Source organism: Haematobia irritans, chromosome 5, assembly GCF_050003625.1.
Source record: "Haematobia irritans isolate KBUSLIRL chromosome 5, ASM5000362v1, whole genome shotgun sequence".
Taxonomy (NCBI): domain Eukaryota; kingdom Metazoa; phylum Arthropoda; class Insecta; order Diptera; family Muscidae; genus Haematobia; species Haematobia irritans.
Window position 1 is genome coordinate 2,100,830 of NC_134401.1, and position 18,526 is coordinate 2,119,355.

General features: G+C 34.5%; 1 protein-coding gene across 1 annotated transcript; it reads left to right on the plus strand.

The window, feature by feature from the left end:
• Window positions 1-5,624: 5,624 nt before the first annotated feature.
• Window positions 5,625-10,808, plus strand: LOC142237848 (uncharacterized). Its single transcript, XM_075309291.1, has one exon. The coding sequence runs from the start codon at window positions 5,625-5,627 to the stop codon at window positions 10,806-10,808; it is 5,184 nt and encodes a 1,727-aa protein (XP_075165406.1).
• Window positions 10,809-18,526: the final 7,718 nt, after the last annotated feature.

Here is an 18,526-nt window from a genome sequence, read left to right on the forward strand (position 1 = left end):
TAATCCTTGTAACGACGTTGTTAAACTAGCATTTTTTTATTTTATGAAACAAATTATCAAGTATGATAATGTGTCAGCTACAAAACTGATTACTTACAAATGCCACAAAAATTAGAAAATTGAACCTACGAACCTCTGACTGCACACAGGTGATAGGTTAGGTTAGGTGGCAGCCCGATGTATTAGGCTCACTTATGGCGGCTCCGATTGGTAAAAAAGGTGCAACATTCTCGAAATTGTTTGCAAAATATGAAGGACACTGTTATAGCTTTTGGGTCCTGTATCCCTCACAATATTATGAATTAACAATAATTTTGGAAATACATTATCATTTGAGTGAAAATACAATAACGAAAAAAGTAGTGTAACACCAAGGTAACATATTTTTTGCGAAACGAAAACGCCCTTAGACTTTTATCACTGAGTGCTGCCCGATTCCAAGTTAAGCTCAATGACAAGGGATCTCCTTTTTATAGCCGAGTCCGAACGGCGTTCCACATTACAGTGAAACCACGTGTTGAACTGCGTTCCACAAAATCTATATAAATTTCTTTAAATCTTTCAAATGAAGTAATTTATGTGAATTATAATCCAATATCACGAATTTGTATTATCATAACATAGTGAATTATTCGAATATATTATAAGTAATTCTTCTAAATTAGGCTATATCTATATGGCAACTATCTATCCATGAACTTATCGATAAATATTTCTCAAATATAATATGTTCTCCATATTTGAATTGTTGTTCTAATAGATAAATCAATTTCACTCAAATAATCATAACGCCTGCGTGCGAACCATTTTACTTCACTTGTGCATTACAATCTGAAGCGGTAAGAAGCTATCCCCTGTCAATAAACTGCATTAAACTGAATCTGGATTACTTTTTTTCTTCTACTTGCATATAATATAACTGCATAAACTCTTGCGGAGATATACATTAACACCATACAGTCCACTTATAGAATCCCGCAATTGTTCATGGTCCTTTCGATCCGTCAGGAAAAGTGAAGGAACTGATTTGCTATATTTTGTTGGATCACGTCCACTGCCTTTTAATTTGCAAACATATTTTCACCAAATATTATGGAGAGGAGGTACGTACAATTTATTAAATTGTGAACGGTCAGGGATATCAGTGTTTGGTTTAAAACTTAAATTGGAATCAACTAACTTTGTACAGTGAAATTGATGGTTATAATTATGCACTGAATTTACTGCTTTTTTCCATCTGAAAATTTGATTCAGAGAGCACATAGTCACCGCGTATTAAACACAATTTGTAAGCTTTGTTACGCAAGGCTAGTGGAGATAAGAGAGTAGAACTCTTTTCGATGTTACTTCATTTAATTTGGTGCTTCACGAGTATCCAATATATAAATTTCACCTGCGTTTCATATAGACACGTGAATTTAGGAATATATTAAGATCATTCTTTCCGAGGAGAAATAAATATTTGAATGGAAGAGGAAGTTATCTCTTTGGAAAGATTCTGACAACACTTTGTGTTAAAATTGTTCTACGGCTTCTTTATGCTGCCAAATAAAGGAAAAGAAAACGGAACGAAGAGACAACGTATGACTTACATTTACATGGAGTATTAATTTCAGTTTAACATATATCTTCTGTTGTCAATGCTTTGTGTTTGATTTTCTTTTACTTACCGGTAACATTGCACTGTTATCATATGTCTATTTATTGTCTGCATTTAAATTCCACATATTCCATGCATACTGTAAACATTGATGATCGACATTTCATATGACTAATGGTAATGTTTATTACATACATTGGCTCTGGCATCAAATTATTCTTACATTATTAACATTTGTAAAGACATCTTAACATTCATTCATTCTCTCTTGCAACATTCCTACAATAATAATAAACATCGGCTGTTGTTTAACGCTCACCTGCAACATATTTACCAACATTCCAACTCACCTACAACAAACCAGAGAGGAACTCTTTAAATGTTACCTTTAGTGGAAATATACCATAATATCATTCGAACGAGAAAAATAATTCCAACGAGAAAAATAAACGCAAAATACAGCCCAATTATTACTTCATTTCATAGTCACATATTATATTGAAATTATTTATCTGTCATTGTGGCTCTCATCAGAAAGTCTCCCGTCAGAGTTGCCAAGTGTCTTGGATTATCGAGAGGAAAATTCCTAATTTAACTTTCGTTCATATATTATCTATTGTAATCGTTTTCTTGAATTTAGACTGTTTTCGTTGTATTTGATTTTTTTTTTTTTAAATTTAAAGTTAATTCCACGTTGTCATTACTGGGAAATAAATGGATAAGATAAATTTCCATTTAATACTTGTTCAAAAAATAAGAAAACACAAGTCGGATTTCGAAACGTAGTGAGGCAACACTGATTTTCTTTCAATTCATTAATGCCCAATATTAATGAAGTGAGAATAGTATCTTGATCAGAGTCCAGTGTCATATGTGGTGATCATTCTACTTTGATATCAAGAAGTGCACACGTGATCAAGAATTTGAGAAATTAATTTTGGAAATTTATGAACTACATTTGTGATGGAATTTAATATGAAGGAACTTAATAAAGAGGAAGAAAGTGATTATTAACGAAAATAAGAGAAAAGCTAGAAAGTTACTGTGTTGTTTGCTAAAAACAAGGAGAAGCAGTTATTGGTTTTTGTGCATGAATATCCCATTTGGAAACTCCTATTATTTTCCGTTGGAGAAGGGATTTGTGTGGCCATTGGAGTGAAAATTTTCCCTAGAGTTTGTATTTGTGTTGGAACTGGTTCAATACTTGCCATTGGTGGAGTGTCTAACGATGCCCTGGTACACGGTTTAAGTTGTGGGTGGATACCAAAGGCAACAAGGTGTTTAGTCTTCTTGTATTCGGTGAGTCATCTTATATTCGGTGAGTCATATTGTAATTGTTTGGGTTACAAACATCTTGTTCACGGAAAGAAGCTTGCGTAAATAAAGACGAGGGAAAGTTCCTAAATTCTTTTCTTGATAAAAAAAAGAAGACAAATTTCATACTTAGTCATATTATGTTTATGACCGCTCCAGATGGAAGAGGGGATAAATTGGAAATTAAATAAAATAATTTTCATAATTGGCATACACCGAAACTGAAAAAACATTTTGAAAAGTTTGATAGTAGAGTTTGGCTGGAAGATAATAATTTTCTTTGAAAGAAATATTTATTGTCGTATCATATTCAAGTTTCTGTAAATCTGAGTCATATTTTATGCGAATATTACTTGTTTTTTAAATGTATTTAATGATTGCATATGGGAAATACTATTCCTAAAATTGCGGAATGACACAAATATTTTGAGAGAAGGATAATTGAAGTACCTCTTGAGTACTGGTGAGCCCATTGAAGGATCTATTATTACTTACTGGTTATTTTGTTGAAATTTACCCAACGTTACACTCAAAAAAAAAAAAAAAAAAAAAAAAAAAAAGAGTTTACTTGAGCCAAAGTTTAGCCTTCCCTTAAGTATTTTGGTATTGATTACGAGTCAAAGATGCGGCTTCTTTAAAATAAAGAAAGTTTGAGTGACTTATTTGGCTTTAAATCTGTAAAAAAAAAAATAATTAAAATTAGAATACAGATCTCATTTATCAAATTTTCATTCGTTTTTCGCGGTATATAACAAATGCCAATTTAAAAATCCAAATTATAATGGATACTTCGAAGCAAAACATGTTTTCATAATTCAAAAAAGAAAGAAGGGAAAAGAAACTTTAAACCGACGTTAAATCTTTAAAATAAGTCTTGGCCTATATTTGAAGAGTTTTTAGATCTAAAGTTTCAATATTAAGGTTAATTTAAGGACAATTTCTTTAAATAAAAAATATGTTTCTTTATCGTAAGGAAAATTGGCGTAAGTGCAAAGTTATGCGACTTTATCTGAGTGACGGAAACATATAAATTCGTGTCATATATTTAATCGAAAAATTTTGAAGCAAAGATTATAAACTTAATTTAATTAAAATTTCATTATTTTAAAGAAATTTGTCCTCAATATTTTACAAATTTCGTATCCTACGATATAGGTTGCGTAAACCTTAAAATTGCGTAAAATTTTTTTTCAATGTACATGTAACAATTTTTTGGATATGCTGTTGAACTTTGCACATATTTACATATTGTTGCAAGACACTGCTATTTTTGGATATTTATTGATTTATTATAAAGAATATACCTGCATTTTGAATTTTTTGAATTGGAATTTATTGTTGTTGAATTTTTAAATATAAATGGTTTAAACAAAAGGAAAAGATATAAAAGGAAATTAGACCAAACTGAAGTTGTATGATTTCATGAGTATACATTAATGGAACAGTATTACCACAACCTCATTGCTTACTGAAATTACATGCAAAAAACAAAAAAAAAGTTTTACCTTATACAGAAGGAAAAGAAACCCATAAAGGTAAATACTCAATTTTTTTTTTCTCATTTCACATCATGAATCCCTATCATTGGAATTGTTTCTATTTATTTATTTCGTCACAATGAATTAAGACGTGAATTTAATTTTGTGTTAACACGTCATTTTAAGATTGGAACCCTTGAAAACAAGTTGAAGTCAACTGGAAGTCGAATTATTTTCTCCATGGGTTTGATTTCAAAAAAGTTATGCTAATATCAACAATATTGCAAAAGTTAATTATTGATACGTCCAATACCCTGCAACAGCAACAACAACAGTTAATTTGAGGCGAAATATTGTTCTATGAATGCATGTTGAGGATAAATTTGGAAGAGAGTTATAGAGTGAATGTATGAAACCAAATTTCAAAGAGAGACTGTTTACAAATGTTCATGTCTGAAATTTCTATTTGAAGAGAATTTATAGCTATCCACATCATTCTGATATCTAAACAATTCATTGGATGTTACATGAGTATTTCGGTATTCATAGAACTGTAAAGAAGGAGAAAGAAAACTCTGTAGACTTTCGAGCATCGACCTGTAAACTTAGCTTTCTCTTATCATAGTCTTTTTTAACAACAGACATCTGTTAGTTATTATTCTTTGCTCTATAGAAAGAGACTTTGTTAAGAGAGATAATTTACTCTTGATTGGAAACCTGTTCTCTTGGGTGTATCTCACAGATACACAACGAGAAGTATCTCATTTAATATTGGAATAAAGATAACACTACACAATCTAGATATTTTTTAAAAGTTTCTGTAATAAAAACTTATTTTTCTTTGGGTGTGAAACATACGAACAATTACTGAACTGAATTTAGGAATTTTATAATTGCTCTAGTGGAGCTAAAACTTGTTCATTTATTTCATCTGTTGCATATGAACTCTTCATTTGTTGAATGATAAAATTTGCATTATTCATATTACTCTGGTTTAAATACTTACTTCATTTGGGATATTTGTACTTGTGAAACTGAAGAAAGGGATTTGAATTGAATTTAAGAATTACTCTAGTGAATTTTAAACTTTGATTTTATTTCATTTGTCGCAAGTAAGAGTCTCAAAGAATACTTATTGAATTGCTCTAGTAAGCTGTCACACTTTCGGCTCTTAAATTTGTAAGAGTGTTCGAATATTTGCTGACTATATTCCATATCGATCCTGCTGAGACATGTCTTCACAAAAGTTTATTTTCTTTTCTGACCAATTGGTCACTTACTGTGCGAACTTTAATGCTTGCGATATATCTGAGCATACACATTCAAGCTTGCAAGTTGACTTGGAAGACTTAGAACGCCGATGGCACACTTTGACGCAAGTCTATGAAAGTGATATGACTACGCAGGAGGGGTTCACTAAGGAACAAAGGGAATCAATGCATTCAAAGTTCAATGAGTCTTGCAAATCTTACAAAATTTGCAAAACTGCTATTTTAGATTTAATCGGAATTGAGAAAAGGAGAATGGAAGAACAACGGCGTCCAAATACCATTCCTGAAAGTAGGCCTACGGATGACACGGGATTCTCAATAAAAGTTCCACCGTGTGATACGGAATTATTTAGTGGCGGTTACGATAAATGGCCCAGTTTTCGAGACATGTTCTCTGCTATTTATATTAAACATCCGAAACTTTCACCTGCACAAAAACTATTTCATTTGCGAGCCAAAACGCGAGGAGAGGCAAATCAAATTATAAAACAATTTGCGCTCACTGACGACAACTTCAATTTGGCGTGGGAGGCTCTACGCCAACGATATGAAAATAAACGTATATTGATTAATCATCAATTGAGGAAAATTTTTGAGGCTGAGCGTGTGGTTTCGGAAAAAGGGAAATCTTTACGCAACTTGCAATATACAATAAATAATTGTCTATCCGTTCTGAAAGCCTACAATATATCTATTCTTTCATGGGATCCTATTTTAGTTTTCTGGGTTTCATCACGGTTACCGGATGAAACATTAACAGCATGGGAAAATTCGCTTACTGACCATAAGGAATTACCATCGTGGAAACGGTTGGATGAGTTTATTTCGAAAAGGCTTGATATGTTAGAGTCAATCTCAGATATGAGAAAACCCTCGAGCACAACCAACATGCAACAGAAAACTCAAAGTTTTCATACTAAGACTGAAAGTAACTACAGACCTTGTAAAGTTTGCAAGCAAAATCATGCTTTGCGAACATGTTCTAAATTCAAATCCTGGACAACATTTCAAAGAAAGAAATTTGTAACTGAAAATAGCGTATGCGAAAATTGTCTCTCATATGGCCATACTACATCAGCATGTCAAAGCGATCATTTATGCCAAAAATGTCAACAGAAACATCATTCACTTTTGCATCCTGAAAGTCGAGGTAGACACCAACGCAATCTGTCGTCACAGGTTGCAACATTTCATGCTGACACCTCATCCGATGATCAGCCGACCACGTCGGCGAACGCTTACTCTGAACCCAGTTCCCACGTTCACTCAAACTTTGCTAGTTCTGATGAGGAGACTGTTCTACCGACTGCTTTGGTTGATATGGAACATTTAGGTACGGTTTTCACTATTCGAGTTTTTATAGATCAGGGATCCCAGGAATCGTTCATTTCCACTAGAATTGTTAATCGGTTCTCAATTCCGACCAAGAAATCTTTCACGAGGATATCTGGTCTTGGGGGAGCTGTTTTAGAAAATTCGACTAGAATATGCAATGTCACTTTGAAATCTCGGAAATCGAAATTTACGTTACACACTTCTGCTTTGGTCGTTTCAAACTTGAAAAATCTAATGCCATGTGCACCCACGTATATCTCGGATTGGTCCAACTTAGATCGACTCGATTTGGCTGACCCAAACTTTTTCAGGCCTGGTCCCATTGATATGTTGCTGGGAAGTGATGTTTTACCGACCATTATTAAACCGGGTATAGAGAAAAACTTAGCAGGAAGCCTCTTGGCTCAGAACTCGGAGTTTGGTTGGCTTATCAGTGGCCCTCCAAAGCGACGAACAATCACTTCTTTCGCTTCATGGGTTACGACAAAGGAAACATTGAACGAAGATGTTAGGAATTTTTGGGAGCTGGAGGAAATCCCAAAAATTAAACAACGTTCAGACACTGATATTTGGTGTGAAGATTTTTACCGCAAGACAACACGTCGTTTGCCGAATGGGAGATACAAAGTGAAACTTCCATTTCGTCATGATCTCCCGGCCGAAGTGGCTCTTGGATCTTCCAGACGATCCGCTATGGGACAATACTTACACATGGAGAAGAATTTACAGAAAACTCCAGAACTTTTTAATGAGTACTCAAATGTCTTATCTGAATATATTGAACTTGATCATATGGAACAAACTGTATCAACTGAGCTCTGTCAAAATTCACGATACCAATCCTTTTATCTACCGCATCATGCCATAGTGAAGCCGGAGCGTACTTCGACTAAGGTTCGAGTGGTATTTAATGCTTCAAAGAAAACATCTACTGGATTTTCTTTGAACGACATTTTGCACACTGGGCCTATCTTGCAAAACGATCTAATGAACATTATACTGCGTTGGCGTTTCTTTAGATATGTTTTCAACGGCGATATTCAAAAAATGTATCGTCAAATTTATGTACATGAAGACGATCGTCAATTCCAGCGAATTCTATTCAGAAATTCTGAAACTAATTTCATACGAGATTATGCCTTAAAAACTGTGACATTTGGAGTAAACTGTGCTCCATATTTAGCCATCCGCACACTGTTACAACTTAGTGAAGATGGAAAATCCACTCATCCAACTGCGTCATCCATTTTGCAGAACCAAATATACGTTGATGATGTTCTTTCTGGGGGACATTCTTTGCCTGAAGCGAAATATTACTTAACTCAACTTGTTGATCTACTTGACTCCGCGGGATTTCCTCTGAAAAAGCTTACAGCAAATCATACTGACATTTTGGAAAATTTGCCCCCCGAAGATCTTCTAAATGAAGATTTCTTGAAACTGGAGAATACAAGTGAAGCGAAGACATTAGGCATTCGATGGAATGCAATGAATGACTTGTTTTATTATAAAGTTTCGGTTATTACTGTTCCGACTCCTCCTTTGACAAAAAGGAAAATACTGTCCATTATTGCCAAGATATTTGATCCCGCTGGCTGGTTAGCTCCGATTATAATTATGGCTAAAATCCTTTTGCAACAACTGTGGATTGACGGCACTGAATGGGATGAGGAAGTCAAACCTCATTCACTTGAGAAATGGAACCAATTTATTTTGAACTTTCCTGATATTGAACTCATTAAGATCCCCCGCTGGATTCACTACTCCCCCGAAAAACGGGTCCAAATCCACGGCTTTTGCGATGCTTCGGAGAAAGCATATTGTGCTTGCATATATGTTTGCACCATTTCCTCGGAAAATACTCGAACTTCGCATTTACTCGCATCAAAAAGCAAAGTGGCTCCCTTGAAAACGTTGAGTGTGCCTAGATTAGAACTCTGTAGCGCAGCGCTGTTGTCGAGATTATTGAAAACTGTTTCTCAAAACTTGACTTTCTCAATAACTGATATATATTTATGGTCTGATTCTACGATTACCTTGGCTTGGCTAGACAAGCCACCATACAATTGGAAAACCTTTGTAGCCAACAAAGTTTCAGAAATATTGGAAAATGTGGGAAACGTCACGTGGAGACATGTTCCAACGACAGATAATCCCGCCGATATCGGTACTCGTGGGTGTACCGCATCGGAACTTAGCACTAACTTGCTTTGGTGGCACGGGCCGAAATGGCTTTTAAAATCTGATGAATTCTGGCCAAAATCCATTACATTCAAGGAACCTGATCTAGATCGAAAAGTATGCACTTTCCACACTGACATGCAAACTGAGGATATATTAGATCGTTTTTCTTCTTTCGATCGAGCTCTACGAGTATTATGTTACATTTATCGATTCATAAGAAAATGTAAGAATCAAACTTTGCCGAACATACAAAATAACTTTATCACTAAGGAAGAAGTAATGATTGTCAAATTCAATTTAATACGTTCGGCGCAAAAAATGTACTATCCATCTGAATATCAAGCACTTGAGAGCAACATGCCCATTAATTCAAAAAGTAAATTGCTAACGCTAAACCCAAAACTTGATGAGTACAAACTGCTACGAGTAAATGGTCGATTGGCGAATGCTGATCTTAGTTACAACGAGCGACATCCAATAATATTGCCTGAGAAATCACGTTTCTGTAAGCTATTTATTGAATTCACTCATAAGATGCTGCTCCACTCTGAACACCAAGTCATGTTGCGTGCAATTCGCCAGGAATTTTATGTGGTCCGCTTAAAAAGTTCCATAAGACAGTGTATAAGAAACTGTCACACCTGTGCGATTTATAAACACCGTATTCGTACCCAGATAATGTCGTCCCTGCCAACTGAAAGATGTACTTTTTCCTTGCCATTTACATATACTGGAGTGGACTTTGCGGGACCATTTGATTTGAAAACATCTAGACTTCGGAACGCAAAGCTGCACAAAGGATACGCTGCAATTTTTGTATGTATGTCAACTCGTGCTGTTCACTTAGAGGTTTGTTCGGAACTGACAAGTGAGGCTTTTTTGTCTACTTTCACTCGATTTGTAGGAAGGCGCGGATTCCCTAATAAAGTTTATTCTGATAACGGAACGAATTTTGTTGGTGCTAGTAGGGTACTGAAAACTGAATATGAGAATTTTTTGAGAAATGTCCAAGTATCTGTTTCTGAAAAATATAGTACACATGGGTTTTCGTGGCAATTTATTCCGCCTCACGCCCCACATATGGGAGGATTGTGGGAGGCTGCTGTGAAGAGCATGAAAACTCACTTACGAAAAGTGGCTTCCAATATTAAATTCACTTTTGAGGAATTTTCCACTTTGTTGATTCGGATAGAAAGCATTTTGAATTCTAGACCCCTTTCACCAATCAGCGAAGACCCCAATGAACTGATTCCACTGACTCCTGGTCACCTTTTGAGGGGAGCTCCTCTTATTGCAGTTCCTGAAGAATACTCTGATAACTTGACACTTATGAATCGCTGGAAACGACTAAAGACACTACAAATACAATTTGCGAAAAGGTGGAAGACAGAGTACATTTGTGAATTGCAGAAACGACACAAATGGAAATCCACCCAACTGAATTTGAAAGTCGATGACTTTGTAATAGTAAAGGAAGATAATCTTCCACCTAATGAATGGTGTCTTGGTAGAGTTACAAAGGTTTTCAGAGGTAGTGATTCTAATGTTCGTGTCGCTGAAATTCGGACACAAAACGGAACACTGATTCGCCCATTAGTAAAACTCTGTATATTACCAAATGCTTAGAAATTACATTTCCAACCGTTCACAACTTAATAAATTTACGTTTACAGCTCACTATCTAGCCTTCCAAAATGCCGCATTTGTTTCAAGAGGCATACATTGAAAAACTGCCAAGCTTTTTATAACATGGATGTTACAAAACGAAGACAAGAAGTGAAAGAAAAGCGATTTTGCTTCAAATGCCTGTGTTCATCTCATACCCGTGAGTGGTGTAGATCTCGCAAAACTTGCATTGTGTGTAACAATAATCATCATACACTATTGCACGTCGATGACCACAACAAGCCTCGCCGTTCTCACCAAACTAATAATTCCAGCTCGTCACAAAGCTCTCACCGCCAAACTGAAAATTGCAGTCGCCCTAATTCAACATGTTCATCGACTAGAGCTAATCAGCCACGTCATCACGTTACCGGCAAAAACCAAGGTTCACTGCGTACTCCTCCATTGGTACACGAACGACTGAGTCGGAAAAGGAAAATTCACGTTTTCCTCCCCACCGCTTTAGCAAGGCTTCTCACACCTGATGGTCCTGTAAAAGTGAGATTACTGTTGAATTCAGCTGGCCTACGAACTTATGTTCTCAAATCTATGGTACAACGTTATCATCTACCAACAACGCGGAAAAACGAAGACGAATTCTGCACACTCAGCCTGCAATCGTTCTACGACTCAGCAGTAAAGATTCAGATCACGGGAGTGGTTCAACGTCGATTTGAGGTAGAAATACCAGAGACCACGGAGGACAAAAAACTGCAATCAATTTACAATCATATAGTGGACTTAGCTGACCCTCATTTCTTCAACCCGGTTAATATTGAAGTGGTTATTGGAAATGATCAGCTTTCTAAGATTCTATTGGCGGGCCTTATCCAAACATCCACCTCTATGCCTATTGCTCAAAGTTCAGTTTTTGGTTGGGTTATATCTGGTGCTTGTAATTATTAACTTGCAACGCTGCAAAGGGGGCGGAATGTTGAACTGCGTTCCACAAAATCTATATAAATTTCTTTAAATCTTTCAAATGAAGTAATTTATGTGAATTATAATCCAATATCACGAATTTGTATTATCATAACATAGTGAATTATTCGAATATATTATAAGTAATTCTTCTAAATTAGGCTATATCTATATGGCAACTATCTATCCATGAACTTATCGATAAATATTTCTCAAATATAATATGTTCTCCATATTTGAATTGTTGTTCTAATAGATAAATCAATTTCACTCAAATAATCATAACGCCTGCGTGCGAACCATTTTACTTCACTTGTGCATTACAATCTGAAGCGGTAAGAAGCTATCCCCTGTCAATAAACTGCATTAAACTGAATCTGGATTACTTTTTTTCTTCTACTTGCATATAATATAACTGCATAAACTCTTGCGGAGATATACATTAACACCATACAGTCCACTTATAGAATCCCGCAATTGTTCACCACGTAGAGAAGCTTTGAAACCCTCAGAAATGTCACCAGCATTACTGAGGTGGGATAATCCACCGCTGAAAAACTTTTTTTTGGTGTTCGGTCGAAGCAGGAATCGAACCTACGACCTTGTGTATGCAAGGCGGGCATGCTAACCATTGCACCACGGTGGCTCCATTCAATCTTGGTGAAGTGACTCACACTTAATACATGAAAGCAAGAAATAGACAATTTTAAAACATTTACCAAGAAGTAAGAGGACATGTCCTGCAAAAACTATCATCCAAAAAAACAATCTTGGAGGTAACATAGTTCAAAATTGGTTGGCCAATGACTATTAAATGGAAATCTAGTTTACTTTCGCACGGACATGTCATATAAGAAAATTACATACCCGCAGTATAAGGACGATATATTAGGCAACAATGCTGATTTCGAGAAATAAACAACAAATTTGTAAGGTAGGTGGCAGTATTCACGAAAAACTGATGTAGTGTGACCGAAATCCTACTGTGATGGTAAGACATTATTTTGTGACATAGGGTATTGCTGGGTGTATAGTATAAATGCTCTTGGTAAGCAGTTTTTCGCTTCAACTATCCAGCAAAAAAAGCGTCGCCAAAAATGTAATGAAAATGTTCTTTTTGGATCCGGAAGTGGTGCAAAATTGACGCAGAAGCGATGAATTTAACATGGGCTTGTCATAGGATGGAAGTCCTCCATTTCAACAGCCGTTGCACTGAATTTGCATCACTTCTTTGGGTGTGATCCGAATTCAATGTTTTGGATGTAAATTAAAAAATTCTGTGATATTTTGCCAAATAAATAATTTTTAATGGATCCTAACGCTTGTCGGAAACGTTTGACCTCAAATATTTTCAAAAATTCTCAATTTTTCCAGATTGGATTTATAATTTGTTTCAACAAAATTTAAATGGTTTGTACCATTTTATGAATTCTTACTCTGTTTTTAAGCTATTTGAAACAAAAAAAAGTTAAAATTACCCATTAAAAATATGAAAAAAGCATTTTATAGAAAATTGAATGAAAAGAACTTCCTGGGTAGTTAAAATAAAGGACATCATTGGGAGTGCATCCTCTGGAAGTGCTTTTAAAGTTGTGCCTTCGGAAGAACTTCCAAATTTTTTTGCTGGGTACTTACACAGTTTTTCCTGTGTGCTATCTCTAGATGACTAAGAAGCCACATCTATACTCCCAGATAAGCATCAACAGATTGAATAAATACTGCGATCAAAAGATACGTGGATATGCTATCATGTAGTTGTACTACTTTTTTTCCATTCCGTATATAAACCCTACGGCCTTTTTCAGCCTATATTCAAGGCCCTTGTAGGAATTGACAGTAACATTTAAGGAAAGTCATATTTTATTGGGAAGCTCTATGTTCAAAAATTCCATAATTTCCCACATTGAAAACCATCTCATCATCAACATCATTATAATATACACACACAATGTCTATGTATATGTTACCATATGAATTAAAATATAAAGCAAATGTTGTATTATTTTCATATTTAAATAGACCACCTGAAGCATATTTTCATACCAAAGCAATTTTTCAGAATAATTATATAAACGGGCATATGTGTATTTGTGCAACTGTTTCGTTATGAGGTTATTTACAATTCAATTCACAGGATACGGACGCACAAATGTTGAATTTATGTGTATTTGTGTTTATTTTTGCATTTGGATTTCAGACATAATGATATTATTATGCATTGTTATTATTAGACAATTTTGAATTAATTATATTTTATTTCAATTGATTTTTCAGTGAGGTTATTTGTCATGCAATTATGAATGGGAATTGGATTACTGGCTAGGTTTTACTGCTCAGCTATGGGCAATTACTAGATGTTTTAAATTTCATAATTAAATAGCCTATATATATAAGATATAAAAATTTGAAACTACGTGAAAATATGTCCATCGGGAATATTGAACCAAAGTTAATCTAGTTCCAGCTGTCCGTATGTTTGACCTTCTTCTTTTTTCGCAAAATACATACCCGAATTTATGGATCTTCATGAAATTTAGAATAGAATACTTTTTTTTACCACAAGGCGAAAAAATATTAAATGTTTCATTTTTTAAATTATATCTCATATAGAGTGAAACCTCTCAAACTTGAATTAATTATATTTCATATTCAGTGAATCCTCTCAAACTGGAAGCCGGACAGCTCTAAAATATGGACAATTGACGTAAAACATTTGCTACGTTAACACATTAAAATCTCATAACTGGGCACCTCTCAAAAGTGGGCAAAATTTAGACTGTGGATGGTCACTTCTGAGAAGTTACACTATATAATATATGCTTATTTATCAATCAAAATTATGCTCTTTAGACACAAAGTAATCAGCTATTGCCTAAAGGCCCGTTTGCTTTTCTCAAATAGATAAATAAAGGAACGTTTATAGCTGGTTTTCTCTCAATATTGGTTTGTAATTGCTGGAGTTACAATACTGTACGTGCCAGTTGTAGCTGTTATGCTGTTATCTCCCATAATTATGTGCTTACATTAAAATATTTTTTTTTGTTATTAAAGCAATTGTTGCAGGGAAATTGAGTTTTATATTTTACACAAAAAAAAAAAGAAAATTCCATTGCTGTAATGTGTTATTAAATGAAATATGATCCTCTGGTGAAGGACACTCAATCCGACAACTGCCAAAGGCTGAGCTCAAATGAAACAAAAATGTTAATGATGAAATTCTTCACATTGGTGGTCATAAAATGCTGTTATAGTTTTTTATGGCAAGGACATTGTACTTGCTGCTGTTTTCTGCTGATGATGGGTAGTTCGTTGTTGCTCTTCTTCATTTGCTATAAACAACAAAGTTAACTTTGACATTGCAAAAACAAAGAATACAAACACAGCACATATCCACCATCAACATTGTAAAGCTATAAAGTTGTTCTGGGTCCAACAACAATAACAACAACTTAGGGACTCTGAGCATCATATAGCGGGTGAGTTGAAATTATACTCCCAGAGAAAACCCAAAAAACGCAATATGGTTTAAATAAACAGATCACTTTTTCCCTAGCCAGGCAAGTATTTCACTCTCACGCATTTCCTTTTACTAGGGAGTTCTTTGGTTACATAGAGACCCAGAAGAGTTTATGAATTTTGTTGCATGCTTCCCGAATATCATTTCACTGACATACTTATCTTTCATGTTTTTACTCAGGGCAATAGTAACAATGTCAGTTGGAACTTATGGCTATATTATTATTATTATTATTATTTGTTGTTGTTTTAGTCATAAGTTCAGTTTCTTAAGAACCAAGGTTTCCACAAAATAATAACAATAATAAAATAAAAAATCAAAAATATTTTGAAAGTGGGGAAAATTGTATTTTACTATAAAAGAAAATATGAGATAAATAATGTTGTGTATAGAAGATACATTTGCTTAAATTCTAGAGAATTTATTAATGTATTTATGTATGTACAGGAAATGCGTGAGCTCATATGGAAATTCACTGGTATCCCAGCAAAAAAAGAGCTTCCAAAAAAGTAGTTTGGATCCCCAATCTGTGATCCGAAAGTAGTGCAAACTTAGATCATCTCCAATGAATTTCATATGGGCTTGTCATAAGACGGAAGTACTTCCTTTTTGGATCCTTTGCATTGATTTAGAAGTTGTGCCCTGGAAGTTTATTTGAATGAAGAAATTTAAAAAGCGAAAAAAAACAATTTTTTTTAACCAATTTCACTTTTCTTCATCCATATTTTTTATTACACTATTATTTTCCTATTATCTAATTTTTTACAATTTGAAAAACTTTTTCGCTCCGACCAGGGGTTGAGCCTGGGTTTGGTGGCACCATAACAGAACGCCTTAGCACACCCAGCCATAAACGCCATTGAACATAAAGCGTCGAAAGGTCAATTCAAATGTTTGTGATATGATCGTAATATGACACCAAAGAATAACATTCTAATTGCTTTTCGAGATGTTCTTTATTAGTATGAACGAAAAAATAAGAAACGCAGGTTCAAATCTCACCAGAGGCAACTTTTTTATCAAATATTTTTCTAAAAAAAATTTTTTATGTTTTGCATCGTTTTTATTTTTTATTTTCGGCATATATTTTCGTATAAATATATTTACTCCATTAAAAATCAACAAAAAAATTAAAAATTGTCGTAATTTGCAAACCCTTCTCAAAAGAAATTCCATGGAAGCGAAAAAGTCAAACGGCACAGGTTCAAATCCCAGCGGGGATGCAATTTTTTTATTGTTATTTTTTTTACTTTTTTATTATTTTCTATTTTTTTTTAATTTTTTTATTATTTGTGAAATTTAATTGTCCATAATTTGCACTTAAAATAGCCTGATTGCGTGCTTTCTAATACATGTCCACAAGGACTGCATCGGAAGTAGAAAAAAATCATTGGGGGATCCCAAGATGCGTTTTAGAAGAAATGATTGTGGACTTGTTCAAAAGGACTGCATCGGGAGTGGAAAAAAAATCATTGGGGGATCCCACGATGCGCTTTAGAAGAAATGTTTGTGGACTTGTCCAAAAGGACTGCATCGGAAGTTGAAAAAAAATCGATGCGGGATTCTAGGATGACCTTTAAAAGAAATGTTTGTGGAACAACTTCCAATTTTTTTTGCTGGGTATATTTATGTAAAATAGATTATGTATGAAAGTCAATCATTTTGACTTCATTCAAATATTTCTCTTCATTTTGATAGTCTGGGTGATATAAGGTGTAGGTAATAATTTAAAGGATGCAAATTGGGATTGATGACTTAAATTTGTGAAAAATCTAGATTCCGAAAATAATCAATGCATTTACACCTTTAGAAAAAATCAATCAACACGTTTCAAAACGATCCCTTCATGAAAGTGAATCAACACACATGCAAAATTGTGGACGGACGTCCACTGTGAAGCTGTGAATATTCCGTTTTGATCCATCGTGAACGGGTTCGTTTCATTGTCTTACCGTATTTTTTCTATTCGTGTTTGTCCATAGGATAGAAGATGAATGGCACATAAAATTTAGATAAGATCACATTTTTTTTGATATAATTATTTGTTTTTTTCTTAAGAACCAAATCTTATGCGGCGAATTTTTCTGTAATAATATTTCGAAAAATTTGAAATGAGTTGTTTCTTTAACAAAAATCAAATAATCTCTCTCTCTAATATTCAATACTCATAAAATGCAAATTGTTATGTATGCAAACTGCATATCTATATGGCTTTAGTAGATGCACATGTGGGTGAAGTTATGTTGTGGAAAAATCGTTGCGTATTATGAAGAAGACAAGGATTATAATTGTTGGGATGTTGAGTCGATTTGATTTCAAATGTGTCATTGTTGCAGCATCAATCTCTCTCTCTCTCCCCTTCTTCTCATATACTAATTCTACTCGTAATAGGACTCGTTAAAGGATATTGGTTAAGACAACTGATGGTACGTGAAATACGTGTGGAATATTAATTAGGACTTTGCGCAAATGTACTCAACTTGCTGAAACATAATGCATGCAGAGGGGATTGTAGGAGATTCGGCCTAATTCACATATGGTTACAGTTGTATCTTCTACATCTGCCTCACAATATGGAAATTTCTATTCAGTTTTAGGTCATTTGTCAATATAGTTTAGTTGTGCCTTCTAATCGTTTTGCTACTGAAGACATTTTGGAGTGAAATGTTCCAATCTTTACATAAATCCATAAATTTCGTTTTAATTATAGCCCTAAGCAAAGTTGTTTGTTGTTCACCGAATATCTTAGCATAACTTGTATTTCAACCATATAAGCTCAAAGTTTTATCTTGGTTTTCAGGATTCGCCAACTTCCGGCGGCGTCACAATTACACACATCAACTTTTCACAATTTCCTAGAAGACAGCCACCCATTGGCAAACCACCCCCCCCCCCAAAAACCTATCATGAAATGGATGAACAGCTCATTATAGGCTTTGTGAGTGTGTGTGTAAATTCCTTGAAGAAATTGTTTAAATACTGGTCCTTTTAGATTGAGATACATTTGCCACAATGTATAACTGGTGAAGTGAAGAAGAAAATGTTTAAATATGCCCACATTTTGAAGAATATATGTTTCGTTTGTAATTAAGTTTTAGAATGCTCTTGGAGTTCTAGATGAAGTTGGAATTGAAGTTAAAGTTTGAAATGGAAATAGAGATAAGGTGGCAGATTTTGTTGCTGCCTTAGGAAACTTGCTTGCATCCGAATCCATACTTCCGTATCTATTTGCTTATAGTTT